At 42.4% G+C, this 25,590-nt stretch overlaps 1 protein-coding gene across 1 annotated transcript in view; it reads left to right on the plus strand.

Annotated features, from left to right (window-relative positions):
• fat4 (FAT atypical cadherin 4) overlaps positions 1–25,590 on the plus strand; it is a 380,125-nt gene that overhangs the window by 177,673 nt on the left and 176,862 nt on the right. The window contains exons 4-6 of the mRNA XM_067993487.1: positions 1,727–1,988; positions 5,573–5,920; positions 24,599–25,521. Of these exons, the coding sequence (XP_067849588.1) occupies positions 1,727–1,988; positions 5,573–5,920; positions 24,599–25,521 (1,533 nt within the window). The remainder of the gene's footprint in view (positions 1–1,726; positions 1,989–5,572; positions 5,921–24,598; positions 25,522–25,590) is intronic.

A 25,590-nucleotide genomic window follows, 5' to 3' on the forward strand; every position in this document is an offset into this window, starting at 1 on the left:
TTTGTTTTTGATCAGATTTTGTACCAGCAGCAACAAGTGTCAGCTTGGACAGTGGGGCCTGGATCTTCGTCCTCTGGCCAGAGGAGGATTGGGACAGGACTTCCGCCACCCCCTCTCAACCCTGTCATTAACATGGCCTATTTGCCTGGTTTGGGGAATCATTACCGATGCAGGGTGAGCTCCCAGCAAGATTCCCACCACCATTGGGAGCCTGCCACTACTGAAAATAAAGGGGGTTTATGTGCACAAATCATTGAAGGTGGCAGAGCAGGTTGAGAAAGCGGTTAAAAAAGCATACGGGATCCTGGGCTTTATAAATAGAAGCATGGAGTACAAAAGTATGGAAGTCAAGATGAACCTTTATAAAACACTGGTTCGGCCACAGCTGGAGTATTGTGTCCAGTTCTGGGCACCGCACTTTAGGAAAGATGTGAAGGCCTTAGAGAGGGTGCAAAAGAGATTTACTAGAATGATTCCAGGGATGAGGGACTTTAGTTACGTGGATAGACAGGAGAAGCTGGGTTGGTTCTCCTTGGAACAGAGAAGGTTGCGAGGAGATTTGATAGAGGTATTCAGTATCATGAAGGGTCTAGACAGTGTAGATAGAGAGAAACTGTTCCCATTGGCGGAAGGGTCAAGGACCAGAGGTCATAGATTTAGGGTGATTGGCAAAAGAACCAAAGGTGACGTGAGGAAAAGCTTTTTTACACAGCGAGCGGTTAGGATCTGGAATGCACTGCCTGCGGGGTTGGTGGAGGCAGATTCAATCATGGCCTTCAAAAGAGAACTGGATAAGTACTTGAAAATAAAAAATTTGCAGGGCTACGGGGAAAGGGTGGGGGAGTGGGACTAGCTGGATTGCTCTTGCATAGAGCCAGCGTGGACTCGATGGGCTGAATGACGTCCTTCCATGCTGTAACCTTTCTGTGATTCTACGTGGCTATGCTGCAGCAGCAGCAGCACCAGATGAGGAGGGGACAAGCTTAAAGGGGGCAGAAGAGCCTGAAGAGGTGACACTAGATTTTTTTTTAGGCCTTGGACTGGGCAGAGGTCTAATAAAAGAAAGGTTTTTTGGCTAAAGGAGATGGAGTGGTGCCCACTTCCGCAACCTTTCTCTCCAAAAGATGAATCAGCAGGCCTTCTGATCCTGCACCAGGAACTACTGCTACCCTTTCCTTATAGTCCCTGATATCAGCGGTATCAGCAGAGAAAGACAAGGGAATCGGGCGGATTGCCAGGCCCTGCCTTCACGCTGGGGCTTGTTCTTCCCGTTGTCATCTACATATGGTGAGCAGTGAAGAGGCAACCTTCCCTCCTGGGGCAGAGGAGGAAAATCCAGCTCAGGGTGGAAATATGGCAATAGGCCTCCCCGTCAGATCTTCCTTGATTTTTCCTTCACTATACTGCCTGAAATTGAGCAGTATAGGTTAGGAAAATCCAGCCTTTACTGTTTGGTGCACTCCATGTCTTAGCTGCAAGATGGCATTCAAAACATCGTCGCATCATTACTACAGTATAAGAAATAAGTTGCAGTTAATAGTTGAAACATTCTGTACCTAATATGAAAATATATCAATAATCTCTACTTTTAATTATAATAAGCCAACTTGATATTGTACTGAAAAATGCCCCAGCTTTGCTTCACTGAAGATGTTAGCATGAAGATTACAGAACTCTGTTATTATTGAATTTTGAATTCATTTGACTTTATTTTTCCTTAATTTAGGGTCCAAATGCCCTTGTGACATACACCATTATTAGCGGAGCAGACAACAGTTTCCGTATCGATCCAGAATCCGGAGATCTTCTAGCCACTAAGCGTTTGGACCGAGAACGCCGTTCCAAATATTCTTTACTGGTCCGAGCTGATGATGGGCTGCAGTCCTCAGATATGAGAATCAACATTACCGTCAGTGATATTAACGATCACACACCCAAGTTTTCCAGGGATATGTATTCATTTGACATACCAGAGGACACTGCACCAGGTAAGACTATAAACTAAAGCAAACCCCAGGTCTTTATATAATAATAGTAAACTAATGCCACTTTGTCAGGGCAGCCAATTTGGAGCAGTTCCTATGATCCCTTTCGCTGATTACTAGTGAGAGGAAATCCTAAGTTTCTAGTCTGTTGTAAGGCTATGTTAACCAATTGTTGCATAATTTGAATAGCCTATTGATTATCTAGGTGACCATCATAAAATGACACACTTCCTGGTGACATATACATTCTAGGCCTGAGACAGTAATATACTGGCATCATGCTGAACACGACTCTAGTCAACTCTGTTCATGTTTCACGGTTAATATGTAATTGTTAGTTACTTGTCTGCAAAATAAGAGGCCAAATGCTAAGGGATTCCATATGTTATAAACTATCCCATGCTGATCTGTACTGTATCTTCTCTGTCTTTGGCCTGGGTTGCGCTGTTAGCTGCCCTTGAGCAGGAATGCATAGTAAACAAGCTCTGAGGCTTAACTAGAATATCCTGTATAAATATATCTTTGATAAATAAATACATTGGAGTGTTTTGAAATAATGCCTTCCATAAATAATGAGCAAAAAGTTTAAATTTTACACTCTTTAAAGAGGAGTCATGGGCCTGGAATTTCCTTGGAGCCGCTCCCGCTCCAACCCCATAACTTTGCCGGAAGTGCGCGTAAATTAGGTTTCTGCCGCATTCCCAGAAAAGTTACAGTGGTGGGAGCAGGAGCAGCTGCAAAGAAATTCCTGGCCATACTCTTAGTTTGTTTATCTCCCCTTTCCTTTCTTTTAAGGAAATAGTGCGATTCAGCATTATTTCACTTTTTTTTGTAGAGATTTGTAAAGGTAGTACATGGCCAAAGTGGAAAAGACAGAGGGGGGAGTTTTAACCCCCCAGGATGGGCTGGGGGTGGGGGGAGGGGGTTAAAATTTTAAAAATTGGAAACCCAACCCCAACTTGACACTTCTGGTTTTAACGGAGGTGGGTTTGAGGGGCCGGGAGACTAACCTGCTGTCCAGAGACGGGTCCGTAAATATTTTAATGAGGCAACGATCCTCAAATTTTAGCAGGCTTTTAGATTTAATGCCTGCAGGCCAGGTTTCCCAGGGCTCCAGAAACCCAGCAGCTGGAGATAGGCGAGAACGGCCGGATCCAACAGGTAAGTACCTTCCCAGTGCTGCTCATGGACCAGGCGGAGCAGGAGTGCCTTCCCTCAGCCCACCAAGCAAACCTGCTGCCCTCCCCGCGACTTCCATCATTCCTCCGCGATCCGCCGAACTTCCCCCCCCCCACCTCCACCAACACGATCCGCCGATCCCCAACCCACGATATCTCCTCTGATCTCCCCAAGGCCTCCACGATCTCCCCAAGGCCTTTTCGATCTCCCTCCGATCTTCCCCCCCCTGACTTCCAATCTTCCCCCTGCCTCCGATCTCTCCCCTGACCTATGAACTACCCCTGGCCTCCAATCTTTCCCCCGATCACCGATCCCCTCCACCAGCCTGCGATCACTCTCTTGACCTCCGATCTCTCTCCTAACTGCTGATCTGTCTCCCGACCTCCGATCTCTCTCCTGCTGGCCGATCTCCCCCACCGACCTCTGATCTCTCCCATGACCTCTGATCACCCCCTCCCCCGACCTCCGATCTTATCAAGACATTTCCGATCCACCCCCCCTCCGATCTCCCCTCCGACACCCGATCTCCCCTCCGACCTCTGATTTCTCCTCCAATCTCCCCCGGCCTCCGATCACACCCACCACCACCTCCCCCCAACCTCTGATCACCCCTCCGACCTCCACTGTCCTCTCCGATCATCCCCCGACCTCCGATCACCCCTCCAATCATCCTCCCGACCTCCTATCACCTCCGACCGACCTCTGATACCCCCAATCTCCCCAATCTCCGACCACCCTCCGATCCCCCCCCCTCCCATCTCCCTCTCCGACCTCCGATCTCCCCCCACACCCCCGACCTCCGATCTCCCCTCCGACCTCCGATCTCCCCTCCGACCTCCGATCTCCCCTCTGACCTCCGATCTCCCCTCCGACACTCGATCTCCCCCCCGACCTCCAATCTCTCCTCCAATCTCCCCCGGCCTCTGATCACACCTCCGACCTCCAATGTCCTCTCCGATCATCCCCCGACCTCCGATCACCCCCAACCTCCGATCACCCTCCGATCACTCCCCCCGACCTCCGATCACTCCCCCCGACCTCCGATCACCCTCCGATCACCCCCCCCGACCTCCGATCACCCCCCCCGACCTCCGATCACCCCCCCCCGACCTCCGATCACCCTCCGATCAGCCCCCCGACCTCCGATCGCCCCCCCCGACCTCCGATCGCTCCCCCGACCTCCGATCTCCCCTCCGATCATTGCCCCTGACCTCCGATCATCCCCCCCCCCGACCTCCGATCCTCCTCCCAACCTCCGATCAACCCCCAACCTCCAACCACTGCCCCCCACCCCGATCCTCCTCCCGACCTCCAATCACCCCCCGACCTCCTATCACTCCCTCCAACCCCGATCTATAGTGAGGCTATTTTACTTGAAGAATGGTGGAGGAGCCGGACTCCGCGGTCTATCATTGTGTAATCTAGGCACTCACTGTGACAGCACTGTAAAAATACTTTGCCTCGGAGAGACTCTCCCGTTCCGATCTCCTCACCACCCCACCCCCCACAACCCCGGCCTTTCCGATCTTTCCCTCCCCCCTCCCTGCTCCCTACCTGTGGCCTGGTACCACAGGTCTTCCCACACGGCAACCAGCCAGCCTCTCAAACTTGCGGGTTGCCGGATAGGAAATGAAGACAGAAAATTTAAATGAGCTCCTGCCGTTAAATTCGGCAGGACCTCCACGTTACCTGTATTTCTGGGTTTTCCGGCTATGACCCGTAAATATTGGGGCCAAAGGGACCAAAGTATTTAAAAGGCTTGTTCTTAAAGGAGAATGTGAACAGTGGATTTTTAAATCACCTGGTCATTTACTGGCTGTTTGCTGCACAAGACTGTGACAACCAAACTGAATATGTACAGGTTTGTATCATACTCCTAAAGAGCCTGTCGATTAGTCATTGTGTTATGTTAACATTTGTAATTGATCACCACCCAACTGAAATTTGCACCGTATTAAGTGGATCTCTCGAAATAAGCAGAAGGTACTTATTAAGCACATGCAGTCATTTTGTAAAATGTATTATGCAGAATGCTTTATGACAAATGATTGACAAATGCAGTGTGGAAATGGAGTAAAAGTAAACTGCTTATTTTAATTAGTGTACACTGTAATCTTGTGGGTTTTGGTATTTTGATTTTAATACTTAATACATTGTACAGATGAAAATTGTTCTGAAGCAGGGCAGCTACAAGAGTAGTGATAGAAACAAGATGTTACTGATGCTATTGAAATGAAAATCGCTCATTAAAGAAAAGTAGTTCCTTCCCTTTCCAAAAAGAAAATAAGGAAATAGTTATAAATGTGAAAAAAAATTATATTCTTAATGAAGAACCAAGATGTGCTATAATTTTCAAAATAGTGCTACAGAATTTTTAAGACTTTTTTCTCTTTATCTAAATGTTTTAGGTTCCATTGTGGCAGCCATCTTGGCCAGTGATGCAGATTCTGGTGCTAATGGGGAAATCACATATGTGGTGGAAGAGGATGATGAAGGGTTGTTTTTCCTCAATTCTGTGACTGGCGTTTTCAATCTGACTCAAACCCTGGATTATGAGAAGCAACAATATTATATTCTGACCGTGCGAGCAGAAGATGGTGGCGGACAGTTCAGCACAGTGAGAGTTTACTTTAATGTGCTGGATGTGAATGATAATCCTCCCATTTTCAATCCTTCATCTTACAGCACTGTAGTGATGGAAAACCTCCCCCCTAGCGCAAGCATTCTAACCGTAAAAGCAACTGATGCAGATGATGGTATGTATTATAGCAAAATTATGGATGAATTATAGTTATACTAATAGTAACCAGTATTGGAATTGGTGTTGCATCTCTGAAAGATAGTGAAGAGAGTTTCCAGGGAGTAAGTTTCCAGGGAGTAACCTGTTGAAAATGGTTGAGATAATTGCATATTGACAATAATCCTTCTATGGTCCATTTGAGGGATAAATTTCCATGAAGCCTGATGTTTAGCATTAGTAACTTACTACCTATCCTAAATTCCTTTATCAGCATTCCGAGTTCTGATTTGGAGTACAGCAAAGTACAAGTAGGAATGAATAGTCTTTATTTTTTAAAACTCTTTTAGTATTACACTACTATATTTTTAAAAAAAGGTTTGTTAAGAGAATACTAATTTTTATTTCTGTTTCATAATATAGAGGAGCTTAATTTTTTTCAAATTTATTTATTTTGACCATTTTTTCTCATGCTAGAAGTCATTTTAGTGTCAGAGTCAGCAGCAAGCACACACAGAGGAATCACATGTCCAGATATAGGAACACATTTTCTGAGACCCCATGCCACTGGCTGCACTGCTCATAATTTTCCATCTGTGCTGGAGTCAAACTAATTCAATGTGCTACCTACTTTCCCAACCAATGTAAATGTACAGAATTTAGTGATTGCAAGTCAGAAATAAGAGAATTTATTTTGACCTTGACTGCTGTTTAGTGGCACATTTTCAATAGTGTCCTCTCTACATGGTGCCATTCCATCCTCTTATTTGCCACTGTTGATAAATTCGGAAAGTTAGAATTTTCAAACATTAGAACTTAAAAGTCATCGTACTTCCGGGCAGACTTTCCATCTCCCACCTTTCTCATCATAGAAAGAAAGAACGTGCATTTATATAGCACCTTTTATGATCTCAGGACATCCCAAAGCACTTCACAGGCAATGAAGTACCTTTGAAAGGTAGTCACTTAACAGATTCTAAAAGCTGAAGTATAAATTCTGCATTCACAGGGTTGATATCCAAATGTAACTCCATTATTTATGAAAGTTAAGAGAGAGAAACCAGGAAATTATAGACCCGTAATCTAACATCTGTTGTGGGGAAGTTATTGGAATCTATAATTAAGGACAGTGCAACTGAGTACTTAGAGAAATTTGAGCTGATTAGAGAGAGCCAACATGGATTTGAAAAGGGTAGGCCATGCCTAACAAACCTAACTGAATTTTTTGAGGAAGTAACTAAAGTAGCAGACAGGGGGATAACTGTGGATGTAGTTTATATGGACTTCTAGAAGGCATTCAATAAGGTTCCATATAAGAGATTGTTAGCTAAAATTGAAGGCAAATTATTGACCTGGTTAGGAAATTGGTTAGGCAGTAGAAGACAGAGCGTAAAGATAATGGGTATGTACTCTAATTGGAAGGAAGTGACTAGTGGTGTCCCACAAGGATCTGTGCTAGGGCCTCAATTATTCACTATATTTATTAATGACTTAGATAACACAATAGAGAGCCATATATCCAAGTTTGCTGATGAAACAAAAATTGGTGGCATAGTAAGTAGTATAGACGGGAATATAACATTACAAAGACACATTAATAGATTAAGTGAGTGGCCAAAACTATGATAGATGGATTTCAAAGCAGGTATGTGAGGTCATCCATTTTGGACTAAAAAAGGTTAGATCAGTGTATTTTTTAAATGGTGAAAAGCTAGGAACAATGGAGGTCCAAAGATATTTAGGGGTTCATGTACACAGATCACTAAGAAGTAGTAGTTAAGTATAAAAATAATCAAAAAGGTTAATGGAATTTTAGCCTTTGTATCTAGAATATAAAGTGGGGGAGGGGAAGTTTTGCTACAGCTATACAAATCCCTGGTTAGACCACATCTGGAGTACTGTGTACAGTTCTGGGCACTGCACCTTAGAACGGATATTTGGCCTTGGAAGGAGTGCAACACAGATTCACCAGAATGTTACCAGGGCTCCAAGGAGTAAATTATAAGGAGAGATTACATAAACTAGACTAGTATTCCCCGGAATATGGAAGCTTAAGGAGTAATGTGATTGAGGTTTATAGGAGTTTGAAAGGAATTGATAAGATAGAGAGAAACGTTTTCCGCTGGTGGGGGAATCTAGGACAAGGGGACATAACCTTAAAATCAAAGCCAGGCCATTCACGAGAGAAGTTAGGAAACACTTCTTCACGCAAAGGGTGGTAGAAGCATGGAACTCTCTCCTACAAAAAGCAGTAGATGCTAGCTCAATTAATAATTTTAAATCTGAGACCGAAAGATTTTTGCTAGCCAAGGGTATTAAGGGATATGGAGCCAAAGTGGATAAATGGAGTTAGGATACAGATCAGCCATGATCTCATTGAATGGCAGAACAGGCTTGAGGGGCTGAACTACCTACTCCTGTTCCTATGTTGCTATGATATTGTCAATAGTTTTCATGTTAGTAACTGACACTACAACTTTTTTTTTATTTTGGATAATACCATTGGTTAGTCTTGCTTTGTTACTTCTGAGAGATGTGTATTTTCATAATGTTGCATGTGAACTTTCTTCAACTCAGGCTGCAGTCATACACACACATCATTATGTACATACTTTGTATATGACCTCTTTAGGCTATTGGCTGCATTTAAGCAAAAGCAGTCTCTTCAATTATAATCACAGACATCCGTTTATTTAATTCTTGTCACAATTCATAAAAAATGATAGTCTGTTAGCACACACAAAAAATCATGTGAGTCAATCCAGTCTAATTAGTAATGGCAGGTCAGTGGATTCCAGTTATTATTTCTCTCATTTTACCATGCCAAGATGTGATGGTAAGCATGAAGTGGCGGTCACAGTGTTCTAGTCCCTTGTGATGGTGTGCCCCTAAGAGTAACATTCAGTCTGTTTGCACTGGAACTCCTCTTACAGTATTGTACTGATTTTCTGGAGGGGTAGGGGTTGCTCATTTCAAGGGAGGTATTGGGATAAGCCTGTATTTGGCTGTGAAAAAGTTGTGAGAGGGAAAATTGGCAATAAGCAGGAGTTGACTGTAAACAAGTGGAATTTATCACAGGCAAGTTTAATAGGAATTTATTGCGAAGAATTGAGAATTTAAAGGTAAAAATATGTGAGAAACAACAATGAAAAAATGTCAGCTGGTGGAATCCATGTACAGTATTTGCCAACCAAACCACTCTTTTTTTGTATCTTCCCTTGATATTTTTTTGGTTGTTTTACTATTTTTGCTGGCTTTCTACTTGTACAAAGTTCTCCTTTTCTGAGAAATCAGGCCCACCTGGGGTACTGATTTCTCCACATTTACTATCGAAACCATTGCTTATTGACTGACATGAAGGTACTGTTTGATGAAGTAGGCAGCACCCAACTTAACAGCAGCATGTTGAAAGACCTTCAGATAATGTTGTCCTGGAAAAAGCAAATCATACTGGAAGAGGGTGGAGGAAGGGGATCAAAGGAGGATGTATCCAGAGGCAACTAAAACAGGGTTTCTGCCAAATTTAACCTGGAATCCTACTAATACTCAAACTAAATCTTTTCTAACCTCTAATATGTGCTCCAATAGCCTGGATTCAGCAGGTCATGTTTAATTCTACACTTTTACCTCTGCAAACAAAGAACAGAGGTCCAGGCAAAGCCACTAGCTTTGAGAGAGATCCAAAAGCAGCAGAAACAGTGTAATTTGCTGTTGCTCCTGGTATTCCTTGAGGAATATTTGGTCTGACACAGAATGTTGAGGTGCAGCTGGAACAGCTCTTGTGTTCCCTGCATAAATATAAGGCGCCTGGCTTAAGCACTTGTAGCTATAGTTGTGCTGTTCCAGTCAATGTAAATATTTTATATGATATGTCTGTCAGTGAGGGAACCACAAACAATCCATGTTGGATCAGATGTTGCAGTATATTGCACCATTATAGTTAGGGATGTATTGTAAATGAGGTCCACTTTATTGATATTGTATTATCATTTAAAGCATTGTAGAATGCTTATAACTATTAACATGACTGCAGAGTTTTAATTCTCACTGCTAAGCCCATTATTCCCAAATTAGTCAAATAAAAAGCTATGGTATTTTCTTCCCATTTAACTTTCAAACATAAACACTTTTTAAGTCCTCGAATTTTGGTTATGCCATTGAAAATTATGGCAACTTGGGCCCAAGTCAAAATAGAAATGTTCAATTTTGATTTTGCACCTGTCCAAAATATATTGCTTTCACTTGTTATTAAAAATATCAATCTGTGGAACTCTGCCACTGAATAATGAAGCAACTTCAGAGTTTGTTTAAAACAAAATAATAACCTGCTTTACTATTATCAAATCAGCATAATTGGAAGAAAATATATTTAAAAATTACATTTTTACATTTAATATACATTTGCATATGCGTGCACATATCCAAAACATCTATACATTCCAATTCCTATCAATACTAGCTGCTATTGCCAGTTCTTTGTACATATTGAGTTATTATATTGGCTCTAAAAGCATTATAGTTTCGCCTGCCCTCCTTGCTTCTTAACCTTAGCTGCACTCCAAAATGGTTCTGTTGTGATTTATGTGTGACAGTGGAGAGATAAAGATCTGAAAGGTCACTGATGGTCTGCTGTTTGTTTGTGGAAATCGGAACTCCAACTGGAAAAAGTTGGTTAGCACATTCACGTCTAATGATCCAGTTAGTCAGTGTTAAATGCAGCATTAGAGACAAGAAACTGATCTACTGACAACTGTAGCCCATGATGTGCAAATTTATAAGATTTCTGATGCTGACTTTCATCGTTGCAATGCTTATAAAGTTATTACATCCCATTTACACAGCCAATTGTGTACCCGGGTAAATCAGGCATGGATTCCACTCCAAAGTAAAGTTGGTAATATGTGTCTTCTGCCCATGCCACTGTGAAAACTCAACCTCCTTATTGTGACGTAAAGACTTTAATACAGTGTAAATGAATGTCCAATCTGCCATTGGAGGGAGCCTCTAATTTTTCATCCACTTATCTCTTGGCAACAAAATACCACATTTGTACCATTGCCTACAGCGATGTGAATACCGAGAATCTAATACCATATTTATATTGCTGCTTCTACTTGAAGTAGTTCCACAATATGTTTCAACTCCAGTTGCTCTGAATTTATCTTATTTAACAGTAGAGGAATTCAAACGTCAGCAGTGATAGAAAAATACCTGTGCATGTGCAGTTGTTGAAAAGTCACTGGGGATAATTTTGACTTTGTGCATTGTGTAAAACGAGTGATAGCAAATCGGCAACCCGTTCTACATCTCTACCGATTTTTATTTCCATTGAGGTAAATCAGGAGAGATGTAAAATGGGCTGCCAATTCGCTATCACCCATTTTACACTATCGCACAAAGTCAAATTTACTCCCACTGTTTGCAGCCTGAAGGAAATGGCAGCTCTTGGTTACATGCTCTTGCAGAGGTTGTCATTTATGTCTGGAGAGAAACCGCCTTAAAGGGTGTGGTGTACATGTCACCAAAGGGATTAGCAGTTCCTGGTTTATATGACAGCATGGTTGCTAGACAGGTCTCCAAATAAATGCAGTGTCAGACTTGAAGCTGGAGCCATACCTCTCAAGCGATACACACGCGTAGGGGTAAATTTTCGTTTTCACTGCATGGGCAGTAATCTAGCGGAGTGGATCACCAGCCCATTATAGAAGCCCTCCAATTTCCATTACATTATAGGACTCATTCTATGTCCCCATGTGGTGAGGATGGACATTTACCCCGCAGAGCGAGGTAAATATAATAACTCAATATGTACAAAGAACTGGCAATAGCAGCTAGTATTGATAGGAGTTGGAACATATAGATGTTTTGGGTATGTGCACGTGAATGCATACATATATATGTCAAAATGAACTTTTAAATATATTTTCTTCCAATTATGCTGATTTGATAATAGTAAAGCAGGTTATTATTTTGTTTTAAACAAACTTTGAAGTTGCTTCATTATTCACTGGCAGAGTTCCACAGATCCCATCATCTCCATCAGTTGACTTTTTTCACCCACGATTTATTTTTTAAATGGTTTCAAATGATGGGTTTAGAATTAAATAAAATTAGAAAATGTAAGTCCACTAGTACCTGAGAAAATGTTGACATTTTGGGGATAAACCCGTTATCAAAATTAGAGACTAAAAGAAAACCCCGCTCTTTAATAGGATGCAGTAAAATGAAGAGTAGAATCAAGAGTCAAGTTTGCTAGCGACTAACAAAAGAACTAGTTAGTGACTTTAATAGCCTGTGAACAATTGTTCTAAAAAGCTGGAAAGAGGGGATAAAGTCCTGAATGACACGCAAGGTTCATCTCAATCAGGCATTGATGAGCATTAGAAAGATAAAAGGGGAGTGAAGGCAGCTTTAAAATGGATGGGGATGATGTGGAGTATATAAGAGAAAATAGGTAGGAGAATGGGGTGACAACTAGGGTCTTAAATTCTAAAGTTTGTGTTCAGACTAGAGGACTGCAAGGTGGCCAGGAGAAAAATGTAAACAATTTTACAACACCAAGTTATAGTCCAGCAATTTTATTTTAAATTCACAAGCTTTCGGAGGCTTCCTCCTTCCTCAGGTAAATGTTCAGGAGCTCCTCGAAGCCTACGCATTTATACATATAGAACAATACATGGTGTTTACAGAATGCCCCTGCAACTGCCCGTTGCCAAGGAAATCACCGTGTTCAGACAGAGAGGTGTCACCTGCAGAACCCCCGAATACACATTCAACAAAAAAACAAACAGGAAAAAAAACAGAGAGAGGCAGAAACATCCGGAAGGCAGAGAAAGCCAGCAAATGACCCATTATATTAAAAACAGATAACATTTGTTCGCTGGTGGGGTAACGTGTAGCGTGACATGAACCCAAGATCCCGGTTGAGGCCGTCCTCATGGGTGCGGAACTTGGCTATCAATTTCTGCTCGACGATTTTGCGTTGTCGTGTGTCTCGAAGGCCGCCTTGGAGTACGCTTACCCGAAGGTCGGTGGATGAATGTCCATGACTGCTGAAGTGTTCCCCGGACACGGACAACCTCACGATGCTCCACTTTTCCAGCTTCCACCCTAACCACGTCAAAGAGGCCATCCCCTATGGACAGGCCCTGCGAATACACAGGGTCTGCTCAGACGAGGAGGAACGCGATGGACACCTACAGACGCTGAAAGACGCCCTAGTAAGAACGGGATATGACGCTCGACTCATCGATCGACAGTTCCGACGGGCCACAGCAAAAAATCGCATAGACCTCCTCAGGAGACTAACACGGGACGCAACCAACAGAGTACCCTTTGTCGTCCAGTACTTCCCCGGAGCGGAGAAACTACGCCATGTTCTCCGCAGCCTTCAACATGTCATCAATGAGGACAAACACCTCGCTATGGCCATCCCCACACCTCCACTACTCGCCTTTAAACAGCCACCCAACCTCAAACAGACCATCGTTCGCAGCAAATTACCTAGCTTTCAAGAGAACAGCGTCCACGACACCACACAACCCTGCCACGGTAACCTCTGCAAGACATGCCAGATCATCGACACAGATACCACCATCACACGAGAGGACACCACCCACCAGGTGCATGGTTCATACTCCTGTGACTCGGCCAACGTTGTCTACCTCATACGTTGCAGGAAAGGATGCCCCAGAGCATGGTACATTGGCGAGATCATGCAGACGCTGCGACAACGGATGAACGGACACCGCGCAACAATCGCCAAACAGGAGGGTTCCCTCCCAGTCGGGGAACACGTCAGCAGTCATGGACATTCATCCACCGACCTTCAGGTAAGCGTACTCCAAGGCGGCCTTCGAGACACACGACAACGCAAAATCGTCGAGCAGAAATTGATAGCCAAGTTCCGCACCCATGAGGACGGCCTCAACCGGGATCTTGGGTTCATGTCACGCTACACGTTACCCCACCAGCGAACAAATGTTATCTGTTTTTAATATAATGGGTCATTTGCTGGCTTTCTCTGCCTTCCGGATGTTTCTGCCTCTCTCTGTTTTTTTTCCTGTTTGTTTTTTTGTTGAATGTGTATTCGGGGGTTCTGCAGGTGACACCTCTCTGTCTGAACACGGTGATTGCCTTGGCAACGGGCAGTTGCAGGGGCATTCTGTAAACACCATGTATTGTTCTATATGTATAAATGCGTAGGCTTCGAGGAGCTCCTGAACATTTACCTGAGGAAGGAGGAAGCCTCCGAAAGCTTGTGAATTTAAAATAAAATTGCTGGACTATAACTTGGTGTTGTAAAATTGTTTACAATTGTCAACCCCAGTCCATCACCGGCATCTCCACATCAGGAGAAAAATGAGACACTGTTAATAAAGTTTGCATTGAGTTTGGAAAAATGCAGGAGGGCAAAGACAGAAAGGTCGGTTTGGGAATGGGAGAGAAAATTAAAGTGGCGAGTCATAGGGAAGTCAGAATCATGCTTGTGGAGGCTTTCAGCAAAGTTTTCATCCAAATTGCATGTGGTCTCCACAATGTCGAAGAAAACATATTGAACAGAAAATACAAAATACAGATTGGAATAAGTGCATGTAAATTGCTGTTTCATGTGGAAGAAGTGTTTGGGTCTCTCGAGAGTGATGGGTGAAGAGGCAAATAGACAACTGTTGCATTTGCCATGGTTACATGTGAAAGTCAGGGAAAGAATAGCCAGAAGTGAGTCTGCTGCAAGAATGAATGAGAGCATCACATAGGGATAGTCCTGGGAAGTAGAGAGGGGAGGATGCAATTCGTGCCAGAATCATAATGTAGAAATGGCAGATAATGATTTGGCAGATGTGGTTTGCTAGAATGGAAGAAGGGGACAACCTTATCATCATTGTGACAGGAAAAAAGAGGGTAAGGCAAGAAGTATGGAAAAATAACTGGACATGTTGATCAAAAACAATGGAAAATCTTCACTGAGAAAAAGGGAATATTTTTCCAAAGCTTTGCTGCTGAAAATGGAATGATCATTGGGATTACAATGGGTATGGAGATCATAGGAACAGGAGTGGGCCTTTCAGCCCCTCGAGGCTGTTCCACCATTTAATTAGATCATGGTTGATCTGTATCTTAACTCCCATCTGCCCGCCTTGGTTCTGTAACCCTTAATACCCTTGTCTAACAAAAATCTATCAATCTCGGTTTTGAAATTTTCAATTGACCTGGCCTCAACAGCTTTTTGGGGGCGAGAGTTCCAGATTTCCACTACCCTTTGTGTGAAGATAAGTGTTCCTGACATCTCCCCTGGACGGCCTAGCTGTAATTTTAAAGTAATGTCCCCTTGCTCTGGACTCCCCCACCAGAGGAAATAGTTTCTCTCTATCTACTCTATCAATTCCTTTAAACATCTTAAACACCTCAATTAGATCACTCCTTACTCTTCTATACTCAAGGGAATACAAACCTAGTCTATGCAACCTGTCCTCATAATTTAACCCTTTTAGCCTGAGAGAAAGGGACCAAATCTTTGCAGCAAGAGCAAGGTAGGAAGAAGCATGATCTAAGGAGTCTGTCAGCTCATGTTGGGGTACAGTTCCACACATAATACATGGACTGCAGCGATTCAAGAAGGTGGCTGAACTCCACCTTCTCAAGGGCAATTAGGGATAGGCAATAAATGCTTGCCTTGTCAGCGACGCCCACATCCCATGAAGGAATAAAAAAAAATAGCAGTCATCTGGTACCTCACTCATTCTTCCCATGTGAGCCTAAACAATGAGCGCTGGTAGGCTATTTAATCATGATGGGCATCGTAGCTGATTCTGATTCTGTCCTCACGTCATATACACACACACACACACACACACACACACACACTTTTCAGCAGAAGTCACTGGATGGTAATCAAAAGTGAGAACTCTGCTTGATTTTCCCATTCCCTAGTTCAAATACAGTTTGGCAAATTCCAGTCTAACAAAAACTCCACATAAATGACTGGAGTGTCTCCTTAACGGGATTTCATCATGACCAGTGGATTAATGACCTTTGGTCAAGTAGGAAAAAATATCAAAAGAGGTCGATTTTTGTTTCGAGCAGACATCAGGCAGGTGTAATGAAGCTTCTGTCTGTTTCGGGCCCACTCAAAATTTGCATAGGGCGGGCCTCAGGCAGCAAGAAAGCGGTAAGCTTTTATTTACATTTTTGTCTCACTACCCCAATCATACTGAAAATGGGGCAGCAGTGAGATAAAAATTGCCCCCACGCTGATTAACATGATTTGCCTTTATCTAATTCGCTACACACAGTTAGCTTGACCTGAAGTACCTCTCGAGAAATATACTTAAGACCTGGTGAGATATGTGGCACTGTGCAAGAAATGAGACTGTATTTATGGTCATGGCTAAGTAGAAAGCTCTCTTTCTGTTATAAGTGGTGTTGTTTCTTTCTTGCCTTGTTATAATTGCCAACACCAGCAATTATAACATATATGACTACTTTTTTTTTGGAAAGCTTGAATGAATCTACTTTTGTTTGATTTTTTCATTTTAGGACTAATCATTAAAATAATAACCTCCTGAAAAATATCAATGGCCAAAACCGTTGCAGAAAGGCTTACAGCAGGAAGTGGTTTTTCACCTCATCTGTAATTATAGTGTAATCCGGGTTGAATTTCTCTGAGCTTATGCGTTAGCACTGAAGAAACATGTCAGTTATACTGATAGGCCATCGGATCAGTGAGTATTACAGAAGATTGTACGGTAGGGATAAATATTTGGATAAATTCATACTTTGAGGTCAGATTTTGTCTTGGGGTGAGGGGAGGGTCCAAAATTGAAGTTTGAGTTTTAATGCAACTACGCAAGTAAAGATGGCAGCGGCTCTTATCAATGCTTGTTAGTATATGGAATTTGGTTTTTAAAGTTATAAAACTGATTCATTTCAGAGCCACTGCCATTGAAGCAGTAATACTTGGTATCAAAGAGTGGGAGGATGCAGCTTTGAATCCTCAGTTCTCTCAGTTCCCAATCTGGCCCATGTGGAACTGAAGCTACAGCACCTTGCTGTAGTGAAGAGGAACAATTAGATGGGGTAATCCAGCCATAGCAATACTTTGTGCCTCCTAACAGCCAGCCAAAAAAGGGAATGTTGAAGAAAGGTCTGGGAGCAGACCTCTCTCAGCAAGAAAAGACATGGGGTTCAATTTTAAAATCAAATTGCGAGTGCACTGGGGGTAGGGGGGCTGCGAAAATCCCGAGCGGGTTCGGAAGCCAGCTCCAACCCGCCGACTTCCCAGGGGTTGCCACAGACGCACCTGTGTGTGGGCCTGCTTCACGAATGCAGAAGTCCCGCTGTCAATTAAAGCCGGCGGGCTGATAGTTAAATAACCAAATTAACCTCATTGAGGTACTTAAGGTACTTTATTTCTGACATAGTAGATAGTTATAGCAATTTTAAACTTACCTGGGTGGCTTTCCCACGGCTTCCTATTTATGCCTGGTGCACAAAGTTAGAAAACAAAATAAACCTACCTTTCCACCCTGATCTGATGTCGATGTCCCTCTCAGCCTCCGATGTCCCTCTCCGATTTCCCCCCTTTACCCCCCCGATATCCCCCCCGATCTTCCTCTCTCCCCCCCAATCTTCCCCTCTCCCCCCCCTCCCCCGATCGTCAGCGTCCTCCACTCTCTGTTCCGGCGCCAGATGACGTCTTGCTCGCTCTCTCTCTTTCTTACCCCCCCACCTTGGCGTTGCAACTCCTGTCGACAGCCAGCCTGTCAATCAGGGGCTGCCGGGAGCGAAACCCAGAAACAACTTTAATCACCATCAATTACATCACGATCGTGTTGGAAAAGGTAAGTTTCTTTCACTCAGGTTTGCCATGCGCACCTTCACTCCCCGCTGCCAACCCATCACCATTTCAAAATTGAGCCCACTGAGTTCAGGAAACTAATGAATATGGATAACTTACCTTAAAAATTGCATAAAACTGAAGTACTAAAAACACCAGCTGTTTCGCTCCACTACAATACTGCCATTCTGATATGTGCATCACAGGTCAAAGAGGTACATCATGGCTAGTTACAGGAAAATAATTCAACGCATGGCATTGAAAGCTGTTGAATCTTCCAATAGCATTCATATCTCACCAATGTATATGAGCAGTTCTATTTTTGCCAGGTGGTTGTGTGGTACAGAAGTAAAGTAAAGTAAATAATGAATTTTACAATAAAGCATTTTGGTGACAGTTATGACCTTAAATGGCCCAAGAACATAAGCTTTACTTCTGGTTACAAAATAGACAACTATAAATAACGTGCTGGATCTCAGATTACACATGTGGTACAACTGCTGGAAAAACACACTTGACAAGAATAGACAAGCCCTATTGTCATTCAAACCTGAGATTCAAACTTACAGCCCCCATGTGAGATCAATTGTAGACCTTGCCAGGCTGCTAGATAAAGAAATGTACAGCAGTACATCTCAGAGTAGCGAAATATTTGGTATATCATATACAGTCTGCTTATTATTCTAGTATCATAGAATGTGGCCATATGGAAGTCCACTGAAGGAAAAAAAGTAGCAGTCAGATGCGAAAATGAGGTATCTAAAACAAAATCCAAGTTGTGACCATTAATGCTACAGCATTTGTTTTATATAAAGTAGAATTGCAACACTATACCAGGGAGACAAGAAGGGCAGAAAGGAGCTGAAAGCAAGGGAAAGATAACTGACATCCCTCTGGGGATGCCGTGTCTTTTCTTTTACAACGTGCGTTTAAGCAATGGTCCAAAACTGATCTCCGTTTGTTTATTCCATCGGAGAATTTTTCCGATGGCATTTATTTTTTCTTGTTGCACCGTCCGATTGTTCAGCATCAGGGATTAGACCCAAAGTGTTATCTGTGCATTTCCTATTGTTGACCACAGTATGTAGTTGAAGTAGGCTGGCAAAGCATGCTACAGAGAGGGTTGATCTACTGCTGTTTAAGTCCCTGTGTTACTTGTAATTTTGCATGGTCTTCAGTAGGAATTTGTTGAGAACGATAATTATTTCTTAATCACTCTGGGTAGTTCCATAATAAAGCAAACTCACTTACTGTGTTTAAGCGCATGCTGATGGATAACATTTCAAAAGTGTTTCTTTTAGTGTTTAGTGGAAAGGCCTGAAGAGAAAAAAAAAATGTCTTCAATTCCAATCTGACTTTTGAAGAAAAACTGACTTTTTCTGCTAACTGCAGGTTTTGGTATGCCAGCATTAATTTTCTAGACTTGTAACATGCACAGTCCACACTGTAAGTCATGTATTATTTAATGTGGTGCAATCACTTGTCCTGTCAAAATGCTATAGTCTTTGTTTTTACAATAAATGCTGGAGAAGGGGAATTTAAGACCATGGTGTTCCAGTAGTTTAATTTAAGTACATACTAGTTAAGCATATAATTTGCTGCCTGTGCCTGTTATAATCAGCCTGGAGTATGTTTGATTCCATTAGATGTATAAGTTTAGCCAAGTGCTCACATTTAGGAACAGTTCATGATAGCTCTAAACATGTCATTAGTGATTCTGCAGTTTTGTAGCATATGCAGTATAATTGGCCATATTAAAAATTAGATACCTTCTACAATGGAACTCCCATTCTGACATTACAAGGGAGAAACAATGTTTTCTATTCCAGTCAGGCACCAAGGAAAGGGTTCAAGTGACAGTTTGTTCATGCATTAAAACGCAGACAACTATTTGGTGTGGCACGGCATAACATCCCATGACAAAACTCAAGGATTTGTGCACTTACCACGTAAGCCACAATTTGTTGCCCGAGTACTGCAAGTTTACATGAAACGACGTGGAGGCAGTAACAATGGCAGTTTATGAGTGGATCTGGTAGTAACAAATCATTTGCTGCAACAAATCACTTGTCCTAATTAAAACTAATGGCTTGTATCGTATTGGTTGTCTCATAACTAAAGCCTAGACATTTACACTGAGGGTAACGTCCTTGATACATTCAAATCAAATTCCTTTGTCCATTAAAATAGTAGACAAAGGAATTTGATGCAGACTCTCATAATATCATACAGCATAATTTCCAGATTTATATCTCAGGACATTACACAGCTTACTAACGTAGGAAAACGTCCCAAGGTGCTCTGTAGAAGCATATTCAAACAAAATTGACACCAAACCAAAGAAGAAGATGTTAGGATGGATGACTAAAAGCTTGGTCAGAGGCAGGTTTTAAAGAGGATCTTAAAGGTGGAGAGGTTTGGGCAGGGAATTCCAGAGCTTCGGAATTCAAAAGGCATTATTGAGTTCTTATTGCAGCTGATAGTTGTTGTGGTGCAGATCAGATAGCATGTTACTGCTTTTTTTAGTTACAACCGTGCATAGTGGATCATTAGTGTGTGACCACACAGCAGCTGTGTGTGATGAATGAGCTAATTACAGACAAGTATATGTTGTTTCATGGCAAACAAGAGAGAATTTAAAAAAGTACTTTCATCACTAAAATGACATACTCAAAATGTTCCATATAATTTCACTTTAGCCAGCCACTTGGCTGCAGAATGTATAGTACAATACTAGAAGTCTAGCACTATAATTATTTTAATGAGGAAATATTCCAAACTTTTCATACAGGATTGTATAAAGTGGTACAGTTATTAAGTAGAATTGAAGTATAAATACATTGTCTGCAGATAGACCTTTCGAGGTAAGAAAAAAATATTTTTTTAAAAATTAAATATTTCCAGTTACTTATTGTTCACCTACATAACAAGAGTCACTGCACTTCAAATCAATTCATTATAGATAAAGCAGTTTGAGATGTTTTTGAGAGACTTGATAAAGGGGGAGGGTGAACAGCCAGTAGTCGTGGTCCATATCGGTACCAACGACATAGGTAAAAAAAGGGATGAGGTCCTGCAAGGTGAATTCAAGGAGTTAGCAGATAAATTAAAAAGCAGGACTTCAAAGGTAGTGATCTCAGGATTACTACCAGTGCCACATGCTAGTGAGTACAGGAACAGGAGAATAGACAGGATGAATGCGTGGCTGCAGGGATGGTGTAGGAGGGAGGGATTTAGATTCCTGGGACATTGGGACCGGTTCTGGGGAAGGTGGGACCTGTACAAGCGGGACGGGTTATACCCGAGCAGGACCGGGACCAATGTCCTCACGGGGGTGTTTGCTAGTGCTGTTGGGGAAGGTTTAAACTAGTGTGGCAGGGGGATGGGAACCTTAGCGGGGAGTCAGGAGGGAGTAAAGTTGAGAGCAGCAAGAGAGGGGAAGACCCAGGGGAAATGTAATACAAATAGTACAAACAGTTGTTCAACAACAAGTGAAAGGGAAAAGCGTAGAGCAGCAGAAAGAAAGTGTACTTTAGGCACTACAGATAAAGTGAAAACTAGAAGGTGTAAGGCGATTATCCCAGCATCAAAGCTGAAGGTCAGGCTAGGGTGTGTCGCCCAACTAAGAGTTCTATATTCAAATGCACGGAGTATAAGGAATAAATTAAATGAACTACAGGTTCAAATTTAAATTGGAGGGTATGACATGATAGCTATTACTGAGACATGGCTGCAGGATGGTCAGGATTAGGAACTAAATATACCGGGTTATAAGGTCTACAGAAGAGATAGGGAAAATGGTTAGAGATGAAATCACTTCAATGATAAAGGAGGATATAACGAGAGGTAAGCAGCCAACACAGACCTTATGGGTTGAATTGAGAAATAGGAAAGGATCTAAGACTATAGTGGGAGATGTGTATAGGACCCCTGGCAGCAGCTCTGAAGTGCGAGATTGTATAAATGCAGAGATTAGACAAGCGTGTAAGAAAGGCATAGTGGTCTTAATGGGGGACTTTAACCTTCACATAGATTGGGAAAAGCAGACGAGCAACTGTCAGAAAGGTAGTGAATTTCTTGAGTGTGTCCAGGATAGTTTTCTACAGCAGTATGTCCTAGAGGCAACAAGGGGGCAAGCCATACTAGATTTAGTAATGAGTAATGAACCAGATTTAGTTAACAGCTTAACTGTGCGTGAACATCTATCCAATAGCGATCATAACATGATCGAGTTCAATGTAGTGTTTAAAAGGCAAAAAAGTGAATCAGCTGCTAAGATTCTAGACTTGGGTAAGGCCCACTTCAATGGGAGTCATGATGTGGAGATGCCGGTGATGGACTGGGGTTGACAATTGTAAACAATTTTACAACACCAAGTTATAGTCCAGCAATTTTATTGCTGGACTATAACTTGGTGTTGTAAAATTGTTTACACTTCAATGGGATGAGACAGAGACTGTCCACAGTAAACTGGGCAAATCTGTTAATGGGTAAAATGACCGATGATCAGTGGGAAATGTTTAAAGAAACATTTAACGAGATACAGAATCGGTTTATACCCCTGAGGGGCAAGAACTCTACTTGCCAAAAAAAACAGCCATGGACAACTAAAGACATAAGGGACACTATAAGACGTAAGGAAAGGGCATACAAAAAGGCAAAAAATGGCACAGATCCTGGCGAATGGGAAAGATACAAAGATCAACAAAGGGTCACCAGCCGGATAGTAAGAGCTACAAAAAGAGAGTATGAAAAGAAACTTGCAAGAGATATCAAAACCAATACAAAGAACTTTTATAGTTATATTAGGAAAAAGAGGGTGGTCAGGAGCAGTGTTGGCCCCTTAAAAACTGAAAGTGGGGATATTGTCATTGACAATGGGGAAATGGCAGACATGTTGAATAATTACTTTGCGTCAGTATTTACTGTAGAAAAAGAGGATAGCATGCCGGAAATCCCAAGAAAACTTATATTGAATCGGGGACAGGGACTCGATAAAATTAACATAAATAAAGCAACAGTAATGAAGAAAATAATAGCACTAAAGAGTGACAAATCCCCAGGATCAGATGGCTTCCATCCCAGGGTTTTAAAGGAAGTAGGTGAGCACGTTGCGGATGCCCTAACTATAATCTTTCAAAGTTCTCTAGATTCAGGAACTGTCCCTCTGGATTGGAAAATTGCACATGTCACTCCACTTTTTAAGAAAGGAGAGGGAGGGAAACCGGGGAATTATAGACCAGTTAGCCTAACATCTGTTTTGGGGAAATTGCTGGAGTCTATAATTAAGGATAGGGTGACTGAACACCTCGAGAATTTTCAGTTAATCAGGGAGAGCCAGCATGGATTTGTGAAAGGTAGGTCGTGCCTGACAAACCTGATTGAATTTTTTGAAGAGGTGACTAAAGTAGTGGACAGGGGAATGTCAGTGGATGTTATTTATATGGACTTCCAGAAGGCATTTGATAAGGTCCCACATAAGAGACTGTTAGATAAGTTAGAAGCCCATGGAATCGAGGGAAAAGTACGGACTTGGTTAGGAAGTTGGCTGAGCGAAAGGCGACAGAGAGTACGGATAATGGGTAAGTATTCACATTGGCAGGATGTGACTAGTGGAGTCCCGCAGGGATCTGTCTTGGGGCCTCAATTATCCACAATATTTATTAACGACTTAGATGAAGGCATAGAAAGTCTCATATCTAAGTTTGCCGATGACACAAAGATTGGTGGCATTGTAAGCAGTGTAGATGAAAACATAAAATTACAAAGAGATATTGATAGATTTGGTGAATGGGCAAAACTGTGGCAAATGGAATTCATGTAGACAAATGTGAGGTCATCCACTTTGGATCAAAAAAGGATCGAACAGGGTACTTTCTAAATGGTAAAAAGTTAAAAACAGTGGATGTCCAAAGGGACTTAAGGGTTCAGGTACATAGATCATTGAAGTGTCATGAACAGGTGCAGAAAATAATCAAGAAGGCAAATGGAATGCTGGCCTTTATATCGAGAGGACTGGAGTACAAGAGGGCAGAAGTTATGCTGCAGCTATACAAAACCCTGGTTAGACCGCACCTGGAGTACTGTGAGCAGTTCTGGGCGCCGCACATTCGGAAGGACATATTGGCCTTGGAGGGAGTGCAGCGTAGGTTTACTAGAATGATACCCGGACTTCAAGGGTTAAGTTACGAGGAGAGATTACACAAATTGGGGTTGTATTCTCTGGAGTTTAGAAGGTTACAGGGTGATCTGATCAAAGTTTATAAGATATTAAGGGGAACAGATAGGGTGGATAGAGAGAAACTATTTCCGCTGGTTGGGGATTCTAGGAGTAAGGGGCACAGTCTAAAAATTAGAGCCAGACCTTTCAGGAGCGAGATTAGAAAACATTTCTTCACACAAGGGTGGTAGAAGTTTGGAACTCTCTTCCGCAAACGGCAATTGATACTAGCTCAATTACTAAATTTAAATCTGAGATAGATAGCTTTTTGGCAACCAAAGGCATTAAGGGATATGGGCCAAAGGCAGGTATATGGAATTAGATCACAGATCAGCCATGATCTTATCAAATGGCGGAGCGGGCTCGAGGGTCTGAATGGCCTACTCCTGTTCCTATGTACTACATGAAATTCTTTCAACTTAAAATAAAAAGAGAACACACTGAATGTACAGAAGGTCAGTCAGTATCTGAAATAGAATGAAAGGCAATTTAGATGTAACTTTACATAAGAACTCAGATTTTTTTGACCTGCTTTATTCCAGTCGTATATTCTCATGTGATTTAAAGTGCACTACAGTCTATACTACCGTCTATTAGGAGCTTGGTGTGCTCACTATATTTTCTGTCTTTTCTGTCTGCAGGACCCAATTCCCAGTTGACATACAACATTGCATCCGGAGATTCATTGCAACATTTTGATATAGACAATAATGGCGTTCTGAGTGTCAAGCAACAGCTGGATCGGGAAAGCCAGTCATTCTACAACCTGGTGATTAGGGCTCATGATTTATCTCTTCTCCCAGCAAGTAGATTTACAAGCACTGCGCAAGTCTCTGTTATTCTGCTGGACGTCAACGACAGCCCACCGAGGTTTATTTCCTCTAAAATGGCCTACGTGCAGGAAAACTCTCCTATGAACACTGTTGTCTATAAAGCCCAAGCTACTGATCCTGACAGTGGACCAAATAGTTATGTTGAGTACACACTACTGAGCCACTCAGGAAACAAGTTCAGTGTTGGAACAATAGATGGAGAGCTACAACTGACTGGTGAACTTGACAGGGAAGTGGTCTCCAATTATACATTGACTGTGATTGCTACAGACAAGGGTGAGCCTCCACTCTCGTCATCTATGGACGTTACTGTGATCGTGCTTGACGTGAATGATAACACTCCTGTCTTTCAACAACTTCTCTATGAAGTTGAGATTAGCGAAAACACATTTAGTGGTATCGATCTCATCCAGGTTACTGCCACTGATTTAGATGAAGGAACTAATGGTCAGGTCCGCTATCACATCGCCCATGGCAATCTGAACAATGATTTTCGAATTGACTCTGTTACTGGTGTAGTATCAGTAGCCAAGCAACTTGATCGTGAAACGAGACCCTCATATTCTTTGATTGTCCAAGCAACTGATCGTGGAAGCAGCCCACAGACAGCCACGGCTGTAGTAAACATAAATCTCACAGACATGAACGACTTTATACCAATCTTTGAACTATCGCCCTACACTGTGCATGTGCAGGAAAATGCACAGAATCTGCCAATGTCCATCTTGCAGGTTGGTAATACAAAGTTTTTTTTAAATCTGCAATAATGGGCTGGATTTTGCTGCGAGCGGCGAACGAAC

This window comes from Heptranchias perlo, chromosome 1 (assembly GCF_035084215.1).
Source record: "Heptranchias perlo isolate sHepPer1 chromosome 1, sHepPer1.hap1, whole genome shotgun sequence".
NCBI lineage: Eukaryota > Metazoa > Chordata > Chondrichthyes > Hexanchiformes > Hexanchidae > Heptranchias > Heptranchias perlo.